The 24,544-nt window shown below is 38.2% G+C and overlaps 1 protein-coding gene across 4 annotated transcripts in view; it reads right to left on the bottom strand.

Moving 5' to 3' along the window:
• Nucleotides 1-24,544, bottom strand: part of LOC126297885 (GTPase-activating protein and VPS9 domain-containing protein 1) — a 280,670-nt gene that overhangs the window by 128,830 nt on the left and 127,296 nt on the right. For all 4 annotated transcript variants that reach the window (XM_049989182.1, XM_049989183.1, XM_049989180.1 and 1 more), the window contains exons 13-15: nt 21,400-21,579; nt 18,000-18,145; nt 1,488-1,683 (exon numbers count right to left, since the gene is read on the bottom strand). In XM_049989182.1, coding sequence (XP_049845139.1) covers nt 1,488-1,683; nt 18,000-18,145; nt 21,400-21,579 — 522 coding nt within the window. The remainder of the gene's footprint in view (nt 1-1,487; nt 1,684-17,999; nt 18,146-21,399; nt 21,580-24,544) is intronic.

Genomic DNA, 24,544 nt, shown 5'->3' with positions numbered 1-24,544 from the left:
TCTGTTACTATTAATGTATGTACTCTGAAAAATCCCTGAGGCAGGAGGGCTGGCTACATGAGCCTTCTTGTTGGTTTGGAAGTTGATATCCACTGGGAGCGGAAAACTTTAATTTTGAGGATTCCACCTCGGTTCCATGAGCAGCTAGGGAAATATGGGTCCACTCAGACAGAGCCCCATGTGCCTGAGTAAGCCTTATACATCTGAGGTGCAGTAGGTTTCCCAAAGGTTGCGTATAAACGACTTAACAGCCAAGCATTTCATCAGCGTGCAGCACACCTTGGCATTGAGTGTCCTTTTTACAGAGGTTTTTCCATCCTCACAATCTGAGAGGTCAAGCCAAGATCTTCATTCCCTGTGACACACAACATTCCACCATTGTGCTGTACAGTGGTTGCTGAAGCACATCCAAAGCTTATGGTGGCACTTACCATTCCCCGGCTCAGGAACCATGGGGTCATCACGTCCTTACCCAGGAAACGAATGCTGAGCCCCAGAGGACTAAGAGTGTGTTACACCAGACACATTTTACTTTTATTGATAAAGCATCATCAGCTTTGCTTCTATAAACATAGCATAGATAACATGTTTCTATGTTTTGATATTTTAGATTAATGAATGTGCTACATAATTTACTTACAGTGTTTATTGCTGTTTTTTATATTTTTTTGAAGTTGAGAAGTTTTTCTCTCTTAAGACAGAAAAATCTAACAACTACTGTGGAATTTGGCCATCCAAACAAATATCTGTGCCACATTTTGTGAAAATCTGTTACACACAGTAACTGACCACCCATTGCAAGATATCAATCACTGGATATTGAAACTGACTGTGTAAGTGGTAAATCTGTAGCTCTTCATTCATATTGACCATTGTTCTCTGGCCACTACCGCACAGAAAGCAGTTCAGTGTTTACAATACAACATATTAAGAACCTGGGAGATTTCGTACTTATTTTCATAAGATTAAATTATGTGACTGAGAACCAGGGGTACAATATGCCAGTCAGAATATTTTGCAATTTGAACCAGATATGGTGAAGATTAAGTTTACAAAAGAAAATGATATGTAGTAATTGGTTAAGAATTTAATGTTATATACGAGGTGAATTTTGAGTAGGTGTGAAAGCGATGGCAGCCCAAGACATTTATTTCCAAACAAGGTTAGTGATATGTTTGAGATTGTAAACACAGCTAAGGATGTTTGTGCATATGATTGAGAAATCACCAGTGGATCTGATCCACTTACCATAAAGACATGACTTGATCACCATTGCAAACTGCAAAATGAAAATATGCAATATGTAAAAACAAATGGAAACATTATTGAGTTTCAAAAATTTGAGATTCCTTTTATATAATCCTGCAACTTCCGACCAGCTCATCATCTTTCCCATGAATACAGCCCTCATGCCATTCATATTGAAATTATTTCTTTTCATAAAAGATTTTTTTGTTTTTACAAAACTCTTAAAAATATGAACATACGTGCACTAGATGGTGGTGTTTCCTCTCCTACATCTGTTTCACCACGAGCATCCAAGTCAACTTCTGAGCGAGCAGTGTCATCCGATCGTGCTACACTTGCTGTGTCATCAGTATCAACTTCTGTCATGCGTTCAGAGTCTGATGCCATTACATCTGTGCTCCATGCTTCTGATGCTGTTTCAGAGATATCTAAAAGCTGTGTCAAGAAAATTATTATGAAATGCAGTTTCACACAAAGCTAAAAATCAAATTTCATACAGGAGATAACATACTTAGTTTCAATAGCACCACAACTACAAATAATCACAACTTCTATAAAAAACAATAAAAATTCATGAATAATGTACTCCATACTAATGTAAATTATACATGGCCAAAAGATGGCAGTATTCACGAGGTTATGGAATGTGTAACTTTATACATCTTAGGACAGCTTGAAGCCTGGTTAATCATGATTACATTGTGATATCAGATGACAGCCCAAACCAGTAATCTGTATGAGACACAATACAAAACTTTTCAACTTAGAGCAAAAACTTCATGAATCTTTAGAAGGCCCCAGTCTTCATATGACGCACTGTGGAGTTTATGAGACAGATTAGATTAGATTAATACTTGTTCCATAGATCATGAATACGACACTTCGTAATGATGTGGAACATGTCAGGTTATAAAAGATGTCTGCACAAGATATTGCATTACACAAAATATTGCATGACACTAATGTTTAAGCTAGTTTCTTTTCCTTCTCCTCCCTTAATTTATATCTAAAAATTCAGCCAGTGAGTAGAAGGAGTTGTCATCTAGAAATTCTTTTAATTTATTTTTAAATGTTGGTTGACTATCCGTCAGGCTTTTGATGCTGTTTGGTAGGTGACCAAAGACATTTGTGGCAGCATAATTTACCCCTTTCTGTGCCAAAGCCAGATTTAACCCTGCATAGTGAAGATCATCCTTTCTCCTGGTGTTATAGCTATGCATCCTGCTATTACTTTTGAACTTGGTATGATTATTAACAACAAATTTCATAAGTGAATATATATACAGTGAGGATCCCTAGTTCCTTAAATAGATGTCTGCAGGGTGACCGTGGGTGGGCTCCAGCAATTATTCTGATTACACGTTTTTGAGCAATGAATACTTTTCTACTCAACAATGAATTACCCCAGAATATGATGCCATACAAAAGCAGTGAATGAAAGTAGGCATAGTAAGCTAATTTACTGAGATTCTTGTCACCAAAATTTGCAATAACCCTAATAGCATACGTAGTTGAACTCGGACGTTTCAGCAGACCATCAATGTGTTGCTTCCAGTTTAACCTCTCATCAATGGCCACACCTAAAAATTTTGAAAATTCTACCTTAGCTACAGACTTCTGTTCAAAGTACATATTTATTACTGGAGTTGTGCCATTTGCTGTACGGAACTGTATATACGGTGTTTTATAAAATTTTAAAGAGAGTCCATTTGCTGAGAACCACTTAATAATTTTGTGAAAAACCATCATTTACAATTACATCACTTAGTTCTTTGTTTTTGGATGTTATTACTATACTTGTATTATCAGCAAAAAGAACTAACTTTGCATCTTCATCAATGTGGAATGGTAAGTCATTAACGTATATCAAGAACAGCAAAGGACCTAAGACCGAACCCTGTGGGACCCCGTGCTTGATAGCCCCCCAGTTTGAGGAATCAGCTGTTGTATTAACATTACATGAACCACTTATTTCAACTTTCTGCATTCTTCCAGTTAAGTATGACTTAAACCATTTGTGCACTGCCCCCTTCAAACCATAATGATTTAGCTTATCTAAAAGAATTCCATGATTTACACAGTCAAAGGCCTTTGAGAGATCACAAAAAATACCAGTGGGTGATGTCCGGTTATTCAGAGCATTTAATATTTGATCAGTGAAAGCGTATATAGCATTTTCTGTTGAAAAGCCTTTCTGAAAACCAAACTGACATTTTGTTAGTACTTTATTTTTACAAATATGGGAGGCTACTCTTGAATACATTACTTTCTCAAAAATTTTTGATAGAGCTGTCAGAAGAGACTGGGCGATAGTAGTTGACATCCGTCGTATCCCCCTTTTTATGCATTCCGTTCGTTGTTTGTAGCGGTCACATAAACAATTGTGTGTTAAAATTTTCAGAAGAAATCAATAAAATTAAATTATAAACTATAATAGGTTTAAACTTAATGAAAATAAAAGAAGAGTTATCTTTTACATTAAAGAAATTGTCTATTTATTTTCCAACAATTATGAAGTGGCCTGATAAATTGAATCATGGTCTGCACTTACTTATACTGATAGGCACATCAGATGTTCAAAATGCAGTTTACATGACTAAATCATGGCAAAAATTCACACTTCTGAACACAGTGATCAACTACTAAAGGTATGCAAGCTTACAGAACATTGCAATGATCTTGACAGGTTGTGCCCATCAAATGTTAATCGAAGTTTCAATTATGAAAAAGCTTTCCAAACAACGACAGCCATGTATGTTAACTAGTGACCAAACACACATTTGAATAAACATTGTTCAAGAATATTTAGACTTCATGAAACACAATTACAGCGAGGCTCCCAATGTTTTATTACAGAAGAAAGACTATGGATTGACATTTTGCTGTAAAGCCATTTAGAGAAACTTTGGGCCCATAAAGCTAGCCATTTATGCCATTATTTAAAATGTTATTGGCACGCCTTCGTTGAAGATATCTTAAAGGTAAATTCACACTAAAAAAGACCAAGTTACAAGGTTTATTTTTCCATATTTATTTTAGTTTTGTGACAGATTACATATTTTACAAAATAGCTGTTCTTTTTCTAAAGAAGTGTGAGCTGAGGTCTTGAGCAGTTTCATGCTTAATTAGCATTTGTATGGAAAAGACTGACACGTTCCAGAATGCAGAGAAGTACAATATCAGTTTGTTTCTTTCCCACTTGCTTTGCCAGTAGATTGTTTCGTCTTCTCTGAACAAATCTTGGAAGACCAAGTTTGATGCTACTTCCTCTCAGTTGCTGGAGTTTTATCAGGAAAGTGTCATCCTACAAACCTATTGCTAATAATTACACTAGAAATGATTTCTTGAGCCAGTCTCATGCATTTCTGGATGAGTCCTTCACTAATTTCTTTGGAGTGCTCCCACTAAGTATTTCTGCCTCCAATCCAGAATCATTCAGTTCTTCCTCTAGGACTGCACAATTTCTTATTCACTCAACAAATGTGACATTTTCAGCATAATAACAGAATACACCAAAACCTAATGAGTATACACACGTCACGACAGTGCAAGCGCACAATGGATCAGACAGTCATGACCGTGGCTTTTATGTTTGCTACTGCTTCTATCGAGAAAATAGTTTAAATGTCTTCTACATTCAGTGTTCTCCAACTCAAACAAAATTCAGACACTTAATTTTTGATGGTTAAAATGTCTACAATGGATTTATTTTAAATTTTTATTATTCCTGACCAGTATCGATCTTCAGTAGCACACTTCACATTTTGTTACATAATGTTGACAGTCTTTAAGGTATGTATTACAAAGGATTGCATGTGGAAGTGTAGTGCTATGTGGATTTGTGTCATTAAAAACAAAACAGTGGCCAACTACATGAACATCCGCAGAATTCTGAGCTAATCACTGTAAATCAAGTTCCTGAGAAACAGTTTAATTTCCAGAGAAAGACTGCCACTGTTTTCTGGCAGTCTTCTGGTGTCCTGCTCACAGAATATTTGCACAAGGACAGACTTATCATTGATGAGTATTATGCTTTATAATGGGACAACCTAAAGGATGTTATCCAGCCTAAGTATTTCTCATCACCACTGGCATTTAAGGGTTACATTTACCACACAATGATGCCGATCACATATGCCCATTGACAATTTGTGTGGAACAGGGGCGTCCACATACAGTTTTAGGGGTTTGATCAGGCACTTTGTTGTGGCCCCAAATGGCTTTCAGATACGTGTGTATTACATATCGCATGTTAGTTGACATCTTGAATCATTGCCCCAGCATAAATCTTATGCTAAAACATAACAAAAAGGCAAAGCTATCCAAAACTCAAAAGATGGTTTGAAAATCTCAGAGCTCGACTACAAATAGTCCTGTTGGGGATGGTATGTCCTTGCCTTACTCCAACCTTTGAGTTAACTTACCCACAATGTTATAGGAAGAGTGTGTGTGTGTGTGTGTGTGTGTGTGTGTGTGTGTGTGTGTGTGTGTGAGAGAGAGAGAGAGAAAAGGGGGGGGGGGGGGTTGGATGAGTGGGTCAGACAGATGGCTACAGTTTAATGTGGACTACAAACCATCATCCAGCTCAGTATTTTTCACATTAAATAAGCATTATCAGAGCTGATAGAAACAATAAGTGACAGAAAAAATCCTAGGGCTGATTAGGTATTGAACACCTGACCTATGACTGGTAGTGTAGTACTCACCCAATCTAATTAATAAAAAATGGGTGTAAAAGTGTATGGAATGGCTAAAACTTGCCTCAGTGGAATGAGCCAGACGCTCTGATAACATGAAATCTCCTCCCTAAAAACATGCAGTCAAGTAAAATATGAATAAGGCCCACAGACCACAAATAGTGGATCATTACAGCAGGATAGAAAATCTTATATGATTGCATATTAAATATTTTGATGATGAAGTACATTCACATGAAACCTGTGAGCAGGAGGAGGTACACCATAGACTGGCAGTAGCTATTTTAAATGGCAGTTTAGCATTATTGATTTCCAGTGATTCATGTCCCCCATTGGCTTGGGACATCTTTCAGCAGCCTGCAGCCACAGCAACCCACTGAGCCACCATCACCAGTCTGTCTCATGTGACCAGCAGAATGATACTTTACCTTGTGTCTGTGTGGTTAATATAGGGAATTTTCAATATCCTAGAATTAAAGGCCAGTCCCTATCCTCCCCCCCCCCCCCCCTCTTCACAACCCGCCCCCGTTTTTCCCATTTTCCACTCTATGATACTGCAAAGCCACACACACTGCTAATACTACCAACAGACAAAAGTTACAGAGTACACTTTGTTCTGCCACAGTCCAAATGTCCTTGTTACACTTCAGCAGTTGATGAATAACTAACTCATCAAAATAACATTTCTTCTGTGGGGAAATTATAGAGTTCTGGATACTCTGGACTAAATTATCTGTTTGGTACCTTGTTTGATAAATTGCTCATTAACAACCACAAGAGTCAGAACAGTTTATTCTGTCTCGTGTGCTCCAATGGCTACCACCCACAGCACAGACTAATACACTGAGGAACAGTGTTGGGGAATGAGATACGTGAACATGGCTGAGCATCTCACTGATTATACAGAAAGGTGGAAGTTTAGGGTTTAAGGATTCACAAACAATTAAACTACTAAATAGGGAACACTAGCTTATACTGGATAATGATGTGGAGGAAATTAGGCTTCGTCTTTTTCAAAGGATCTATCACTGCACTTGATTGGTGGATGGGGATTTCAGCACTGTGCCTCATAAATGCGAGTTCGGTGTCTACTATCCCATTCTTGGTAAAGAGCATACTTGACTTCAACACAAAGTCCACTGAGGTACTTCTTTCTTTGGAACATAAATGGCTTTATTGCTTTAGGGTTGTTGCAAAGCATCCATGGCATAGATGGATTCACCTCAAATAAAGAAAAAGTGGACACTATCATTGACCTTACTCTACATGCAAGTCACATCATAATAAGTGACTACTGCAATGGCACGCATTGATGGCTCACCAAATTTGATTGAGAGACTGGGTACAGCACTAGTTCAGTAAACTTTGCAGGCAGTCTAACGCCCTTATTATGGACGGTGTCCAATATCACTTAATAGGAAGGTCATGTAGATACATACAACATACAATCATACTTTTACAACAAGGTGTCAATGAAATTCTTCACCTTTTGCAAAGGGGGGAGTGAGTACCACTCAATAATGGGCACAGAGCCTTCAGGAAGCAAAATGAAAAGAACTCTAACTCCTTTATCAAACCACAGTGTCACCCAAACTATGCAGTGACTCCCACTTGTAACCCAGTGTGTCTACAAAATTATTCGAAGTAATTGACAGGCAACAATGGCAAAATTGGTCTTCTTGATGTCCAGTTGGTATAAGAAATGTGACAGCGATTATTGAAAAACTACAGAACTGTCTGATGACTTTCAGGAAACCTTGAGATCAAATGTCCTAAGTCAGTCACTAGAAATAACAATTTCATGATCTTTTGTGTGATGACGTAAAATCACCAATGTCCTTAAATCCAATATATGAAACTGAAAAATCTACCATACTGACATATTTGAGGGTATAACTTCTAAAATGATGAGTCATTAAAAGAAACTGAACAGGGATATAAGACTGGATCTGATGATGATGGTAAGTTTCATGTTCAACCGATCATTTGCATGATAAATAGTCATGATATGGAATGAGTCGTTTTACATTCACATAACAAACTAATTTGTAAATATGGTTAAGTACTGAAAATTTATAAGTATTTTTCAATTTTTTTTAAATATATGGATACGAGTTAGTAATTTCTATCCATGTATTACAATAACAGAAATTCTTCTAAGGAATAGTAATAGTTGTCAAGTAGAAACTTTTTCAGTTCGTTTTCAAATTTTGTTTAGCTGTCTGTCAGATCTTTTATATAATTGAGTAAATGATCAAAAATTTCAGTTGCAGCACTGTGCACCCCTTTTATGCTAAAGAAAATGTTAATGTGGAGTAATAAATGTCATTTTTCCTTCTGGTATTGTAATTATGTACATTACTGTGATCCTTTTGAGCTGCAGTGGATTATTTCCAACAAACTCCATGAGGGAATAAATATCCTGTGAAGCAGCAGTCAAAATGCCAAGTCCTTAAACATATGTTTACAAGATGATCGTGAGTGAACACCACATATTTCTATTTCTCTTTTGTAACATGTTTTTGAGCAATGAAGACTTACTTTCTTTCTTGAGGATGAGTTACTGCAGAACATTCATTATTCCACATGACATTAGTGAATGAAAATACACAAAATACTGATTTGTCACTCACCAAGATTTGCAATGATTCTTCGTGCAAATGTGAGTGAACTAAGTTGTTTTAGACTTTCCAATAAGTGATTTTTGCAGTTTAAATTTTCATCATCATGGACATCCAAGTATTTTGAAATTGAAACTTCCTTCCACCCTCTGTATTATTTCTTCAACATGTGTTACACTTAACACGGCTGTAGTACCTCTAGATGAAGCAGAACTGAATATCTTGCTCATTTTTAAAATTAACGGTAAGACCATTCACAGAAAACCAGTCAGTAACACTTTAAAGAACATAGTTTACTGTTTTTTCTGTTGCTGTATGTATGTTTGGATTGATTGCAATATCAGAGTCATTTAGTCAGAAGAATCTCCTCAGGTTACATTGGTTGAATTATTAAGTACAACTTTCTCTGTTGTTTTGGTTAGACATGACATTATCCACTGGCTGACTATAGAAAATGCCATCTGGTGATATGTTATTTAATGCTTGTAAAATTTCGTGAGTGAATATGTAAATGACATTTTTAATAGAGCAACTGTATTGAAACCCAAACTGTGATTTACTGGTGATTTTATTGTTGCTGAGGTGGGGTATAATTCTAGAATATACCATCTTCTCAAAAATTTGGGAAAACAATGTCAGTAGCATATCAGATAGGTAGTAATTGACATATTTCTTGTCACCTTTCTTACAGAGGAGTTTAACAATGGCATATTTCAGTCTCTCTGGAAAAATGCTTCAAGTTGGTGATGCATTACATATTTGAGATAAGACAGTACATATTATATGGGAACATGCTTTTAGTACTCTGTAGGAAACACCATCAAATCCAGATGAGCTTTCATTTTTAAGAGAATATATAATTTTCTTTATTTCAGAGGGAGAAGTTGGTGATGCATTCATATGACTGAATTTTAGAGTGGATTTTTCAACATACTGCTATGATTCTCCTCTTGAACTGCTTGTCGCTATATTTCCTGCCACATTTGTGAAATGAGAAACACATTTGTTACCTGTGACTCATCATTTATGGCTCTTCTATTTAATTCAATTGTGCAATAGTGATCTTATCCTGTTCTTTCATCAGTTGTCCTGTGTCTCATTTCACTACATTTTGTACGTTGCCACGATTACCGATTTCTGACATGATGTGCATGTTACTTTTTTTTTAATGGCTTTCTCAATAATTTCAAGTAGTTTTTGTAGTGTGCAGTGACTGCAGGATCTCTGCTTGTTTTTGCCAAAAGATACACTTGTGAATACTATAAAATTACACTGATTATTTTGAGGTATAATACACTAAAATAGGGCTGCTTCCTCAATTTTCGTAACCTGGACATGGCATTCCCTTAGAATAATGAAGATAAACAATAGACGACAATACTTTCTGATGACCTTTGTATGCAAATGGAATGGCCATAAAGAAATGAATAAATCAGATACTGGTTGACTGAAGTCCAGATAATATTTACTGGAAAGAATGAAGAAAGGGAGTAATCTGAACATGGATTAATGTCCCATTGATGACAAGGAATATGAAGGCAGTGCACAAGCTGTGATCAGATTCAGATGAGGATGGAAATTAATTCTGAAGATTTTAAAGGATTGTCCCAATACTTTCTGATATACGAGGGCCCTTCCCCCCCCCCCCCCCCCCCAACCTCTTATAGGCTATAAATAAAAGACAAGTTCATAGAAAACAATTATTTTATTACCAGAAGTTTTGTAAACTTATGGTTACTTTTCAACATAATCACCGAAAAGATTGAGACATTTATTGTACCTGTGGACAAGCTTTGCAATACCCTCCTCAAAAAATGTTGCCACCAATGATTGCAAATGAGCACTGACGTTATTTTGAAGATCTTCGTTGGTTTGAAAGTGCTGCCCTCCTAGCCACATCTTCAGTCAGTATTCCTCTGTGTTTGTTTTGAATGACCAAATTTGCATTTGACTTCAGAAATTGTGTTGATCCATGACAACGCTCGTCCACTCAAGATACCCTACACTGTTTTCAAGGAGCATCCTGCATATATCTATCACAAACAAAGTGCAGTGATTTCCTGTTAGTTATGTGTGTAAATACTCTTTTTCAAAAAGTGGCGATGAGGATGGGATCTGTCACACATGCAAATTACACCTTGAACATTTTTGTACTTAGGTGAGTGCACGTTTTCAATCATAGAGCACTTACCATGCAGGGTTACCAGGAGCTAATGACAGCTATGTTACAGGGAGTGAAAGCATTAACAAATGTAACAAGAACGTCTGATGTGCTACCCATGTTCACAGTTTTTTCAACATTTAATAAACAATTAATAGGTTTAAGTTACATATAGTGGAAATTAATTAAGTTTGGTAGCAGGATGAATAGGACTTCCAGTCAGGTGTACACAAGGTTATAAATACAAAATCAAATAGGGGTATAAAGCAGGAGTATGTATAATAATAAATATAAAAATAGGAATGTGGGTAGCAGTACAAACAGCATAGTGAACACATTATCACAGCCAAGGTAGACATGAAGCCAACACCCACCACAGTAGTAATACAAGTTTAAATGCCATCCAGCTCTGCAGATGATGATGAGATTTAAAGAACGTATGATGAGACAACATAAATAATTCAGATAGCTAAGGGCGAGGAAAATTTAATTGTGTGGGGGGACTGGAATTCAACAATACGAAAAGAAAGAGAAGGAAAAATAGTAGGAGAATTTGGACTGTGGGAAAGAAATGCCTGGTAGAATTTTGCAAAGAGCATACTTTAATCATTGAGAACACTTGGTTAGTAATCATGTAAGAAAGTTGTGTATGAAAAAAAGACTTAAGAGGCACTACAAGATGTCTCATTATGTAATGGTAAGACCCCAGGTTTCGAAACCAGATTTTCAGCTACAAGCCATTTCCAGAGACTGTTGTGGGCTCTGCCCTCAATTTATTGGTTATGAACTACAGATTAAAACTGTAGATCATGCAAAAACATAGGGAATTAAGGGAAAAGGACCTTGATAAGTTTAAAGAAGCAGAGGTTGAAAATTTCAACATTAGCATTGGGCAATGACTGACTGGAAAAGGGGAAAGGAATATAGTAGAAAATGAACGGGAAGCTTTGAGAGATGGATAGTGAAGGCATCAGAGGATCAAATAGGTAAAAAGATAAGAACTAGTACAAATTCTTGGATATCACCTGAGATAATGAAATTTGCTGATGAAACAAGAAAATATAAAAATTCACCAAATGGGGCACGCGAAAGGGGATATAGATGTCTAAAAAATGAGACTGGCAGAAAGTGCAAAATGGCTAAGCAGGAATGGCTAGAGGTCAAATGCAAGCCTATAGAAACATGTATAGCTAGAGAAAAGATAGATACCACCTACAGGAAAATTTAAGAGACCTTTTGCAGAAAACAAAAGCATCTGTATGAATATCAACAGCTGAGAAGGAAACCAGTAGTACGCAAAGAAAGAAAAGCTGGAAAATGGAAGGATAACATACAGAAACTATACCAGGGAAATGAATTTTAATGCAATATTATAGATGGGGAAGGGGAAGAATTTGACAGAGCACCAAAATTTCTAAGTCACAACAATGCCCTTTGTTAGATGACACTCCTTTATAACTACTGATACTCTTAGGAGAACCAGTTCTGACAAAATATTTCACTTGGTGTGCAAGACATATGAGACAAGGGAAATACCCCCAAGTTTCAAGAAGAATGTAATAATTCCAATATGTTTTTTTCCTATGTGAAAAAATCATTTGGGCTGATGATATTCTGTCTGATTACAGCACTTAATAGCACTTACATTTAATGTTCTCACAAATTATATGTTATTTTTATGTAACTAAAGATTTAAATTAATCAAATATCAAGATCTGCTCACATGATCAAAATGCTCTCTTAATGTCTCATGCTCAGGTGACATCACAGGCTAGGAGTTAGGCGAATCTACACTGAGGTGCCAAAGAAACTGGTATAGGCATGCATGTTCAAATACAGAGATATGTAAATCGGCAGAATACGACACTGTGGTCGGCAATGCCTATATAAGATAACACGTGTCAGGCACAGTTGTTAGATCAGTTATTGCTGCTACAATAGCAGGTTATCAAGGTTTAAGTGAATTTGAAAGTGGTGTTATAGTAGGGTCATGAGCGATGGGACACAGCATCTCAGAGGTAGCGATGACGTGGGGGTTTTCCCTTATGACCATTTTACAAGCGTACTGTGAACATCAGGAGTCCAATAAAACATCAAATTTCCAACATCGCTTCGGCTGGAAAAAGATCCTGTAAGAACAGGACCAACAATGACGGAAGAGAATCGTTCAACATGACAGAGGTGCAACCTTTCCGCAAATTGCTGAAGATTTCAATCCTGAGCCATCAACAAGTGTCAGCATGCGAACCATTCAATGAAATATCATTGACATGGGCTATCAGAGCTGAAGGCCCACTCATGTACGCTTGATGACTGCATGACACAAAGCTTCATGCCTCGCCTGGGCCGGTCAACACCGACATTGGACTACTGATGACTACAAACATGTCACCTGGTCGGACAAGTTTCATTTCAAATTGTATCAAGTGGAAGGACATGTACGGGTATGGAGATAACCTCATGAATCCATGGACCCTGGATGTCAGCAGGGGACTGTTCAAGCTGGTTGAGTCTCTTTGACGATGTGGTGTGTGTGTAGTTGGAGTGATATGGAATCCCTGACATATTTAGATATGACTCTGACAGGTGACATGTATGTAAGCATCCTCCTGATCACCTGCATCCATTCATGTACAATGTGAATTCTGGTGGACTTGGACAATTCCAGCAAGACAATGCAACACACCACACATCCAGAATCGCTACAGAATGATTCCAGGAACACTCTTCCAGGTTCAAGCACTTCTGTTGGCCACCAAACTGCCCAGACATGAACATTATTGAGCATATCTGGGATGCCTTGCAACAATCTGGCAACCACAGAAGACACAGCAACATCACGCTACCTGAGACACAACTGCAATTATCTCCATGATTACTGATATGTGGCCTTGGGCACAGATTCTGGAGGGAACAACTTGGGGTGGGAGAGGATATAAGTCGGCCATGTGCCCTCAGGAGCTTATTTCATCAATACACCTGATGATGGCGACACAACATGTCTGATCGCCAAAATATTGTACCTGTTGGACACTATGGACTGGCAGTACACCCATAGACTGTACTATCAACAAATATGCTAGGAGAAACTGAAGAATCACAAAAGCTTCCAGGTATGCTGATGACATTGTAATTCAGTCGAAGGGAAGAACAGTTGAATGCAATGGACACTGTCTGGAAACAAGGATATAAGATAAATATCAACAAAAGGAAAAGAAGAGTAATGGAATATAGTCGGATCACATCAGGTGATGCTGAGGCAATTACATTATGAAATGAGATACTAGGAGTAGTAGAAGCGCTTTGCTATTTGCGCAGTAAAATATCTTACAACAGCTGACGTAGAGAGGATATAAAATTAGACTGGCATTGGCAAGAAAAGGTGGAGGGAAATTTGTTAACATCAAGCATTAATTTAAGTGTTTTCCTGGGGTGTAACCTTGTGTCGAAATGAAATATGACAATGATAAAAATTTCAGCTGAAGGGACAGATATCTATTTTGTCCACTGCACTTTCTTTTTTTATCACAAACACAGAAGTAAATGTGGGGGGATAAAAATTGTAGAGGGTCCAAGAGATGAATACAGTAAGCAGGTTCAAATGAACATAGGTGGCAGTAGTTAATCTGGAAAAGAAGAGGCTTGCACATAATATAGTAGTGTGGAGAACCACATGAAACCAGTCTTTGGACTTAAGATCACGCCAACAACAATAATAACAACAAGAAGAATATTTTCTTTATTACAAGAACATTAAAAAAAAAGTTACTGCTGCTAGGTTAGAATTCTGGTGGTGAAAACAGTGCCTGAATCAACCTTTTGGGAACTGGGCTGTCACCCTTGTGGGTTAAATAGGAGTTGCAATTTCAAATGTATGTGCAGGCAGAACTGAATAGGCTCTTAATCACATTATAATTAATGTGGCTTATGCCTGACTTGGAAGTGAGAAACCATGTATTAAGGAACTTAGAGCATTCTCTAGTAGAAGTAATGTGAATAGCTCAAGCCCACAAAACTGACTGCACAGTCCAAAGCTCGTTTTACAATGGAAGACGATGTTACGGCAGTCAGTTCTCTGGCACCAGTCATGCCGGCTGTAATGCCACCCTTAGCAGAGACTACACTTGTTTCATCATCTGGATGACTCCCTGTACACCACACCAGTGCTGATGGCCCACAGTAGCAGCAGCACCAGGAGTGTCTCCAGGCTGTAAATACTGTTTTCAGTAGCCACGCTCGCAACGCGTGCAATCTTTGGGACACAACATGCCACGAATGTGGCAAAAAGAAAGATTTCCAAAAGGCACGTTTTAGCAGTTCACCTGCAAATATGCCCCAACTTGCGAAAGTGAATTGAGTGTCTGGTAGCGAGCACTGCGGGTTTCAAATCTGTGAAACACGGCATGGACCTCGATTACCACTAAAGGTCTCTGCAGCTGTTGTGCTGTAAGCCGTATCTGCACACATTCCTGGCCTGCGTATAATGTGAGGGTGGCACACTGGAGCATGTGGTCCCCGCAGCCACACGTACCCTATCCTGTATATAAGCGGCTGCCTCTCGTTCAGCTAGGCAGTCTGATATTAGTGAGAATTTATCAACGTCTCACCTACAGACAGCATGTTTATATTACTTTTTCCCGTGTACGTGTGGACGTTGTGGATTTGTTAGGTTGTCACTTGTGACCCCATTGCTTCTTGCGTATTGTTGTTCATAAGGTCTTGCTCAGTTGTCCATCGTTGTTCATGTCCAGCCTTTCCTGTTCCTTTGTTTGTTCGTGGTCTGCTCCCGTTTGGTCCCGCCTCGCTTTCTTCTCGGCAACCCCGTGACCAGAACGGTCATGGTTACAAAAGAGTGAGCGATCAGTTTACAGCAATGCAGACTTCTCAGAACAAAGCCTCCAATACAAATCTTTAAGCCCATGGATGTCATCGCATGATTTTGCTAGAGAAGTTTTCAGTTTTACTTAATTATAATCAGGTCACTCATCCAGCAAATTTTCTGGTGGTATCTGACCTCAAACCGGACAATGTTTTTGGGATAGATACTTTCCATGTTTTGGGATTTATGGTTCATGAAACAGTGCACACCATGCAATATGAAGCGAAGGGCTACGTGGCAGCTTACAACCTCTCTGTGATAGATATGCCAAAATCTTCCCAACTGGATTCGGGATTCCGAGCTTGTGTCACTCTAAAACGATGGCTGCCCTAGGTTTTTTCAAAGCTTGTCAGTGCCTTTGACTCTAAATGATGCCTTCAAAACAGAGCTGAACAAACTCACTCATGACAATGTGTGAACACCTAGTCCCCATAGTGTATGGGCCACTCCCCTGGTAAAAGTACGTAAACACAATTACATATTGAAACTTTGTGCTCATCTTAGAGGAGCTTAAAAAATTAATGTAGGCCTGTGCTGTGATAGTGCTATGCAAAACAACAAGGGGTGCAAGCCCCCTCCATGAAAAACATGGCCACACCATAACACCACCACCTGCAAATTTCATTGCTGGCACTACACATGCTGGCAGATGGCGTTCACCAGGCATTTGCCATACCCACACCCTGCCATCAAAACGCCACAGTGTGTACCATGATTCATCATTCCACACAACATTTTTCCACTGTTCAATTGTCCAATGTTTACGCTCCTTATGCCAAGTGAGCCGTTGTTTGGCATTTACCGGTGTGATCTGTGGCTTATGAGCAGCCACTCAAACAAGAAATCCAAGATTCCTCACCTCCCGCCTAACTGCCATAGTACTTGCAGTGGATCCTGATGCAGTTTGGAATTCCTGTGTGATGGTCTGGATAAATGTCTGCCTATTACACATGACAATCCTCTGTCGGCGGTCTCTGTCATTCAACAGACAAGGTCAGCCTGTACACTTTTGTGCTGTATGTTTTCCTTCATGTTTCCACTTCACTATCACATCAGGAACAGTGGACCTAAGGATGTTTAGGAGTGTGGGAATCTCGTGCACAGACGTATGACACAAGTGACACCCAATCACCTGACCACATTCGAAGTCTCTCATGATGTCTAATGACTACTGAGGTCGCTGATATGGAGTACCTGGCAGTAGGTGACAGCACAATGCACCTAATATGCAAAACATTCGTTTTTGGAAGTGACCGGATACTTTTGATCACATGGTGTATCTTTGTTATATCTTCGTTAAAACTCCAGAGGACCATCTCCTCAGCCTCAAGGTCTTGTTTCAGAGGCTGGCAGTGAAAGGACTAAAATACAATCTGTGCAAGTGTTTCTTCCTGCAATCATCCTTGACACATTTGGGTTTTGAACTTCTTGATCAATGGACTCAACAAATGGAAGATTATGTCACAGCAACAAACCGGAAGGAGATAAAGACTAACACTACATCTCATGCCCTTTGTGGTCTTCTAGCAACTTACAGAGCCACCACGATTTAAAGCTGCACCCTGGGAGAGGGACTTCATGTCCATCCTCACCACTCCCACTCAAGATATGCTGTGCCCACAGTTGGCACATGTCAATGTCAAGCAGCTGGCACAACGTTATTGTCAACCACCATGGTGCCACTACCCAGAGGGTGCATTTCACCATGAGCATTCTCTAAGAATCCAGCTCAGAATTGCCATGCGATCTGTGGAGTGTGCAGCGAGTGTGTTATTGGTTTGACTAAGGTGTTTCTATTGTGGACTGTCTGTCATAGGCCGAACTCTGATCTGGCATGGACTGGACTTTGCTTTGTAATAAGGACTTAAAGATAGCTTGCAATGCTTACAAAGGGCATACTGTGCACATATCTTGTTGTGAATAAATCAGCGAGAGTTCCTGCCAGTTTCATATGTAACTTCCCTTGCGTTACTGTAATAAGTAACCTACCAATTATGTTTGCAAGTGGCTCTCTTAATATAACACATCTTATTTCACCCACTCATCCCTAACCTCTTTTTGTGAAACATACCTAGCAATTCAGTGTTTCATCACATCGTCTGAAATTCATTTTTAACATATATTCCTCCTTGTATATTATCTTGCAACACTTATGACTTCTCTGTCACTAAAACTGCCCATATTTTAAGTGAATAAGTAATTTAAGAAAGTAGAGAGCAACCAGAATGTGTTGGAGATACATACCAAATCTATGTATATTGAACATCATTAAAAATAGAAGTTATGTATGTTAACTAAGTCACCACTGTTTTCAAAATGAGGGAGCAGTCGTAAAATTCATGCTACACGAAAACACTTTTTCCACAATGTTCACTAATATTTCTAATACATACCACTGCAGCTTCTGCCAATTGATTTAGCGCTGTTTCTTGGGCACTTGTAGGAAAGTTACGTTCTGATGATTGCTCTATTGTTTCACTATCACTTGCAAGAACATCTGTACTCCAAGTGTCACTGACCATTGACACAGTTTCATCGCCTGTAAACAATATATAAACATATTGTTATTGATTATATCAGTTTTTTAAGTAGAAGTCGACATAGCACACCTGTTTCCTGAAATCTATTTCCTTCAAAAACAGAAAATCAACAGGACAAATTGTTGTTGGTTTCCCCCGAATGAAAGTATGGACATCACAAAAACAAATTAAAGCAGAAAACTGAGAAAGCATTTTAAATGTCTGCTAATTTTAATATTTCATCATAAAACTTTTAAGTATAGCTCCCGAATGCGAGTCCAGTGTGCTAACGACTGCGCCACCTCACTCGGTGCGGTGAATGAGGTGTCTCAGATGTGTTAATCACCATGGGAAAGATATTATTATCAACAGAAAAGAAAAAAAAACCTAACATCTTAAGAGAAAGCTGTAATGTGTGTGAAATCAGCAATACACGCACAAGTTAAATATATAGTACATAACCAGTTCAATTAACTCCTTCTAATGTACTGCATAACAAGAAAAGTCTTGTTTTGGCTTGAGTTATGTAGTCTCTCCGTGCATTTATCATTTAAGATACAAGTACATTTATGTTCTGCTCATTAGGTAGGTCCTTTATGAACAAAATGAGTACTAACATATTTGTGAGAGGTTTGTCTATTATGTGATATAGCCATATCCAGAGGTTTTAGTTTGTATAGCGAAAAGCATATACATATGGAGTGAATGTAGACATCAAGCTATGCTTTAGATCGATCTGTTCCCCCAACCTTTACTTAACATTCACTGGCTTGACTAACACAGCACAATACTTCTCTGTGGTTCCCATTCTCCTATTCATTGCACTTTAATGTCCTCCATCATATGTGCAACCTATTTCTTTTTTTGCTGAAGCTATTGCAATTCCCATTCCAAACAAATGTGATGTTTAAATCAAAATTGTGTAGCAATACTCTTCAACTCACTGTAAAATACATTTTTTTTTTTTTTTTTTTTTTTTTTTTTTGTTTTGTTTTGTGCTGATGTCCACCTCAAGTTTAGATGGAACTCTCACATCATCACAGTACGTTTCCAGCAGTATTAATATATGACAGTTTTTTTAATCCTTCAGCCATACACCATTTTTTCTCCATACAGCAAATTCTTAAAAAAACATTTCAAAAGAAAATAACATATATGAATGACACCATTAACTAGTTATTTTGTAACAATCGTCAGGATTTGGCCCTTTCCACTCTACAGGGTGTTACAAAAAGGTATGGCCAAACTAACAGGAAACATTCCTCACACACAAATAAAGAAAAGATGTTATGTGGACATGTGTCCAGAAACGCTCAATTTCTATGTTAGAGCTCATTCTAGTTTCGCCAGTATGTACTGTACTTCCTCAATTCACTGCCAGTTGGCCCAATTGAAGGAAGGTAATGTTGACTTCGGTGCTTGTGTTGACATGCGACTCATTGCTCTACAGTACTCGCATCAAGCACATCAGTACGTAGCATCAACAGGTTAGTGTTCATCACAAATGTGGTTTTGCAGTCAGTGCAACGTTTACAAATGTGGAGTTAACAGATGCCCATTTGATATATGGATTAGCATGGGGCAATAGCCTTGGCGTGGTACATTTGTATCGGGACAGATTTTCAGAACGAAGGTGTCCAGACAGGAAGACCTTTGAAGCAATTGATCGGAGTCTTAGGAAGCACGGAACATTCCAACCTATGACTCATGACTGGAGAAGACCTCGAACGACGAGGACACCTGCAATGGATGAGGCAATTCTTCGTGCAGTTGACGATAACCCTAATGTCAGCGTCAGAGAAGTTGCTGCTGTACAAGGTAATGTTGACCACGTCACTGTATGGAGAGTGCTACGGGAAAACCAGTTGTTCCCGTACCATGTACAGCGTGTGCAGGCACTATCAGCAGCTGATTGGCCTCAATGGGTACACTTCTGCAAATGGTTCACCCAACAATGTGTCAATCCTCATTTCAGTGCAAATATTCTCTTTATGGTTGAGGCTTCATTCCAACGAGATCAAATTGTAAATTTTCACAATCAACATGTGTGGGATGACGAGAATCCGCACGCAATTGTGCAATCACATCATCAACACAGATTTTCTGTGAACGTTTGGGCAGGCATTGTTGGTGATGTCTCGATTGGGCCCCATGTTCTTCCACCTATGCTCAATGGAGCACGTTGTTATGATTTCATACGGAATACTCTACCTGTGCTGCTAGAACATGTGCCTTTACAAGTACGACCTAACATGTGGTCCATGCACGATGGAGCTCCTGCACATTTCAGTCAAAGTGTTCGTACACTTCTCAACAACAGATTCGGTGACCGATGGATTGGTAAAGGCGGACCAATTCCATGGCCTCCACGCTCTCCTTACCTCAACCCCCTTGACTTTCATTTATGGGGGCATTTGAAAGCTCTTGTCTACGCAACCCCGGTACCAAATGTAGAGACTATTCGTGCTCGTATTGTGGACGGCTGTGATACAATACGCCATTCTCCACGGCTGTATCAGCGCATCAGGGATTCCATGCGACGGAGGTTGGATGCATGTATCCTCACTAACGGAGGACATTTTGAACATTTCCTGTAACAAAGTGTTTCTAGTCACGCTGGTATGTTCTGTTGCTGTGTGTTTCCATTCCATGATTAATGTGATTTGAAGAGAAGTAATAAAATGAGCTCTAACATGGAAAGTACGCGTTTCCGGACATGTCCACATAACATATTTTCATTCTTTGTGTGTGAGGAACGTTTCCTGAAAGTTTGGCCGTACCTTTTTGTAACACCCCGTATAATACAAAGAAGTCACATTCACATTCATTAAGCCAATTTCTTTAAGATTACCCTCAATGGCTGAAAGTTGCATACTGGATCACGCAGGATCTACTACATCAGCCTAGTACACAAGCAATCATTGAGTATAGTATACATCCGAGATCATACTATGGTAACACTGTACACAAAAATATTTAGTGTCAGTCATGATAAACAAGAAGGTGGCCATTCTTGCAGATCAATCGTTTAACATTAAGCTGCAGAGAAAGTATTTCCAGCTGTTCCCCACAACTGATTCATATCAATTTATTTTACTCCAAGTCATTTTGTTACAGATATCTAGGAGGGAAATTTTTGGATTAACTATATTTCAACACGTAAAATGATCATTATGAAAAAACCTGTGAATTTCTCAAATTTGTAGTACATCACATCTAGCACTTATAGGAAACAGAAGAAAACATACAAATTAAGCACAATGAGTTGCCTTACCTTCAAGAAGTTTTTTGATTTCAAACTTTCCAAATTTGTCATCTATATCTGTGCGACTTTGTTTGTTTGCAGCTTCTGCAGAAAAATCTAAGGACTGTCGTTGCTCCCCACTGACGCTCCTCATTGCACCTGCGGCACCATCTTCACCTTCTGTAATTTGTGAGGATGGTGTATCTCTACCTGCAATTGACAAATTTCATTGTATTAGCTAAATTAGCAAAAACCTTTAAAGCAAAGAAACCCACATCCAACATAGATCTCATCTTCAGAGAAACCACATTGTCATGAAAATCCCCATAACTTCTCAATGAAACATGTATATTTTCACAGTGCGCTCTGACTGGCATCTCTTTCTACAGACACCCATGACTTACACAAAAACTTGAATATAAAAAAAAGTCATTTTGGGGTGGGGTGCGTGGGGTATTAAAGGGGAAGTGGTAGAGGGGCAGGCAAGTGAAATCAGAGATATAGTTAATTATGTGGGCCAAAAAGTCAGAAGATCTGGAAAGACAAGAGGGGGTATGCAATAGTGAGACACTGCTGGGAAATGGCCTCTGAGAGAGTTTGTTATGACATGATTACAAGAGTTTTCTTCTGAACCACTATTTTCAGTTGGAGAGTTTTTCATACTAATGTTCTTATTTGTGTGTGTTGTTAGTTCTTTTGCCTGTACATGTTCTTCACTTCACTTTTCTCTCTATCTACTCATCCTATTTCTTCCCTGTATTTGGGACTCTACTGCTGGAACATCCATTTATTACAGTATTTTACTCATTCAATTTTTTATTTTGTAATTTGGACACAGTTTGCTGGGGAACCAGTAAATTTCAATTTTCTGGTACTTCATTTGTCTGGCCAAGGTGTCAATAATTACAGTATAAATATTTACAGTATTTTCAATCTGCCTATGCAACTATATACATTTTAATTTTGTTGCATATATAGATCCAAAATATTTCAAGTAATTCAATGTTTCTTGTTTCTGTACCATGCTATGCAATAAATATAGGTAAGAGTACATAGTTTTTCTACTGGTAATAGAAGAAAACTGAAGTACCATAAACTATCATAATCTATATTCATCTCATGTTCATAAATACTCACATGTTCACTTTACAATGTTGGATCACTAGAGATATACCCGACTGTCCTACAAACTTAATGTTTGTAGATGTACCATTCCAATCAGCATTTACTCTCCTGTCCACAGGTCAACTACATGTGAATCAAGGACTTTGCAACATACAAAAGGCCTAAAAAAGTTTCAACAGCAGTCACACATCTTTCATGCATGTTTCTTGCCACTTCAACAAAGGGTGCAGAGGCACCAGAAACAGCTCTCTAAAATTGTGCAGGTGAGACCTACATATAATATCATCACAACATACAAATTTAAGATGAATCAACAAAGAATAGGTTGCAAGAAACAATTAGACAAGAAACTGGTGAGTTAACTTCAGGGGGTACTTTGTAAACAAACCACAATGCCTCAAATAATTTTAGGTAGTCAGCCCAGGAACTTTTGTCACTTATGACTTATGAAACATTGTTTTCATCCAATATGTGAAATATACAACTGGATAACACCAGCCTTCAGACTGAATACCATAACAACATCAACAACAACAATGACCACCACCACCACCACCACAAAAAAACCAAGGTGTACATTCACATGAAACTCTGACATGATTACCAACAGTTTACAGGGAGGAAGTAAATTAGAATTATCTCTTGGAAAGATAATAAAAACTGTTTCCAAAAAGTAGGTGCACTAAATAAACACACAAAGTTACAATTTTGAACTAATGTTGCTGGCTAATATTCTGACTTAAAACATGAAAATGCACTCCAAAATCAGGCTTATCCTTCATTACACAGAATTTTTGGAGAGGTACGCGGTTAGCACAGCTATTTCTCTTTCAAGTAGCATTTCCAAGAAGTATATCCTCCCACCAAGAAATCATCATTGGCAGTACTGGGTATTGACCCTGAGTCCTCCATACTGGTATCAGATGTGCTGATCATTCAGTTGTGGAAGAGGATAAACATATTAAAAACTTGAACCAATGTGTAACACCATCTCAGATGCTCAGAACAGTACATACAAAAAATCTTAATATGTGGATGTGATACTGGCAAATGCACTGCCTAATACCATCAGTGGTCTTCTGAGAACCAATTTAAAACAAATCTTACAAGAATGACAACAATTTTAAAATTCATGTAAAACAAGAAACAAAATTTATGCAAAATATAATGTTTGAAAGTGAAATGTTTAAGGACACTTCAATAGTGCAAATAGAGGAATTGGTGTTTAATTCTAGAGAAACTAACACATACTATGTAGATCTAATTGTTTTAATTACTGCCAAATACACGCAGGGACATTCTCTACATGAATTAAAACTTGACATTTAACTTTATAACAGTGCTACTGCCATTTTAACTAGTGGTGCAACTGCTGCTGCTGTTCTGATTGTTGTTATGAATCTTCAGTCTGAAGGTTAGTTTAATGCAGCTCACAACACCATTTTAACTTGTGCACGGCTCATCATCTCTGAGTAACTACTGCAAACCACATCCATTTTAACCTACATACTGTATTCATTCCTTTTATTTTACGTTTTTCTACTATTTTAGACATAAAACAACCAAGTACTGTTCCAAATGCTCAGTAGTAAGATTGTGTCTTTGATTACTCAAAACATTTTTATAAGCAGAAAAGGACAGTTCTACATCAACTGACGTAATCGGACAGTATTTGAATTTGAGTGCTATGTTGCCACTTATTGTTTCTGGTAAAAGTTCACCCGTCCCATCAGTAAAACTGTTAATTTGGCACAAGAGTTTGAAGCCTGGGTTATTGTTTAAAATGTTTTCAGACTTTTTTAAGTTTTCTTGGGAATATCTTCGGCAGTGAAGAGTTTCCTTGAATACTTTTATTCATTAACTGAATAGATTCATTCAATACCAAACCTTGAGTTTCAAGCTTTTTAACACTTGCAGGTATATGGGAAATACGAATGCTAATCACATCTATGTCTTTTTTTTCAATACCTGAATCATTAAAAGCTTCCTTGCTCTGGCAAACTGCCAAAGCCTCTGCACATTGAAGTTGTTTACTACCCCTCTAACGATC

This window comes from Schistocerca gregaria, chromosome X, assembly GCF_023897955.1.
Source record: "Schistocerca gregaria isolate iqSchGreg1 chromosome X, iqSchGreg1.2, whole genome shotgun sequence".
Lineage (NCBI taxonomy): Eukaryota > Metazoa > Arthropoda > Insecta > Orthoptera > Acrididae > Schistocerca > Schistocerca gregaria.
Note: the sequence above shows the minus strand (reverse complement) of the source record. Positions and strands in the feature narration are given on the sequence as shown.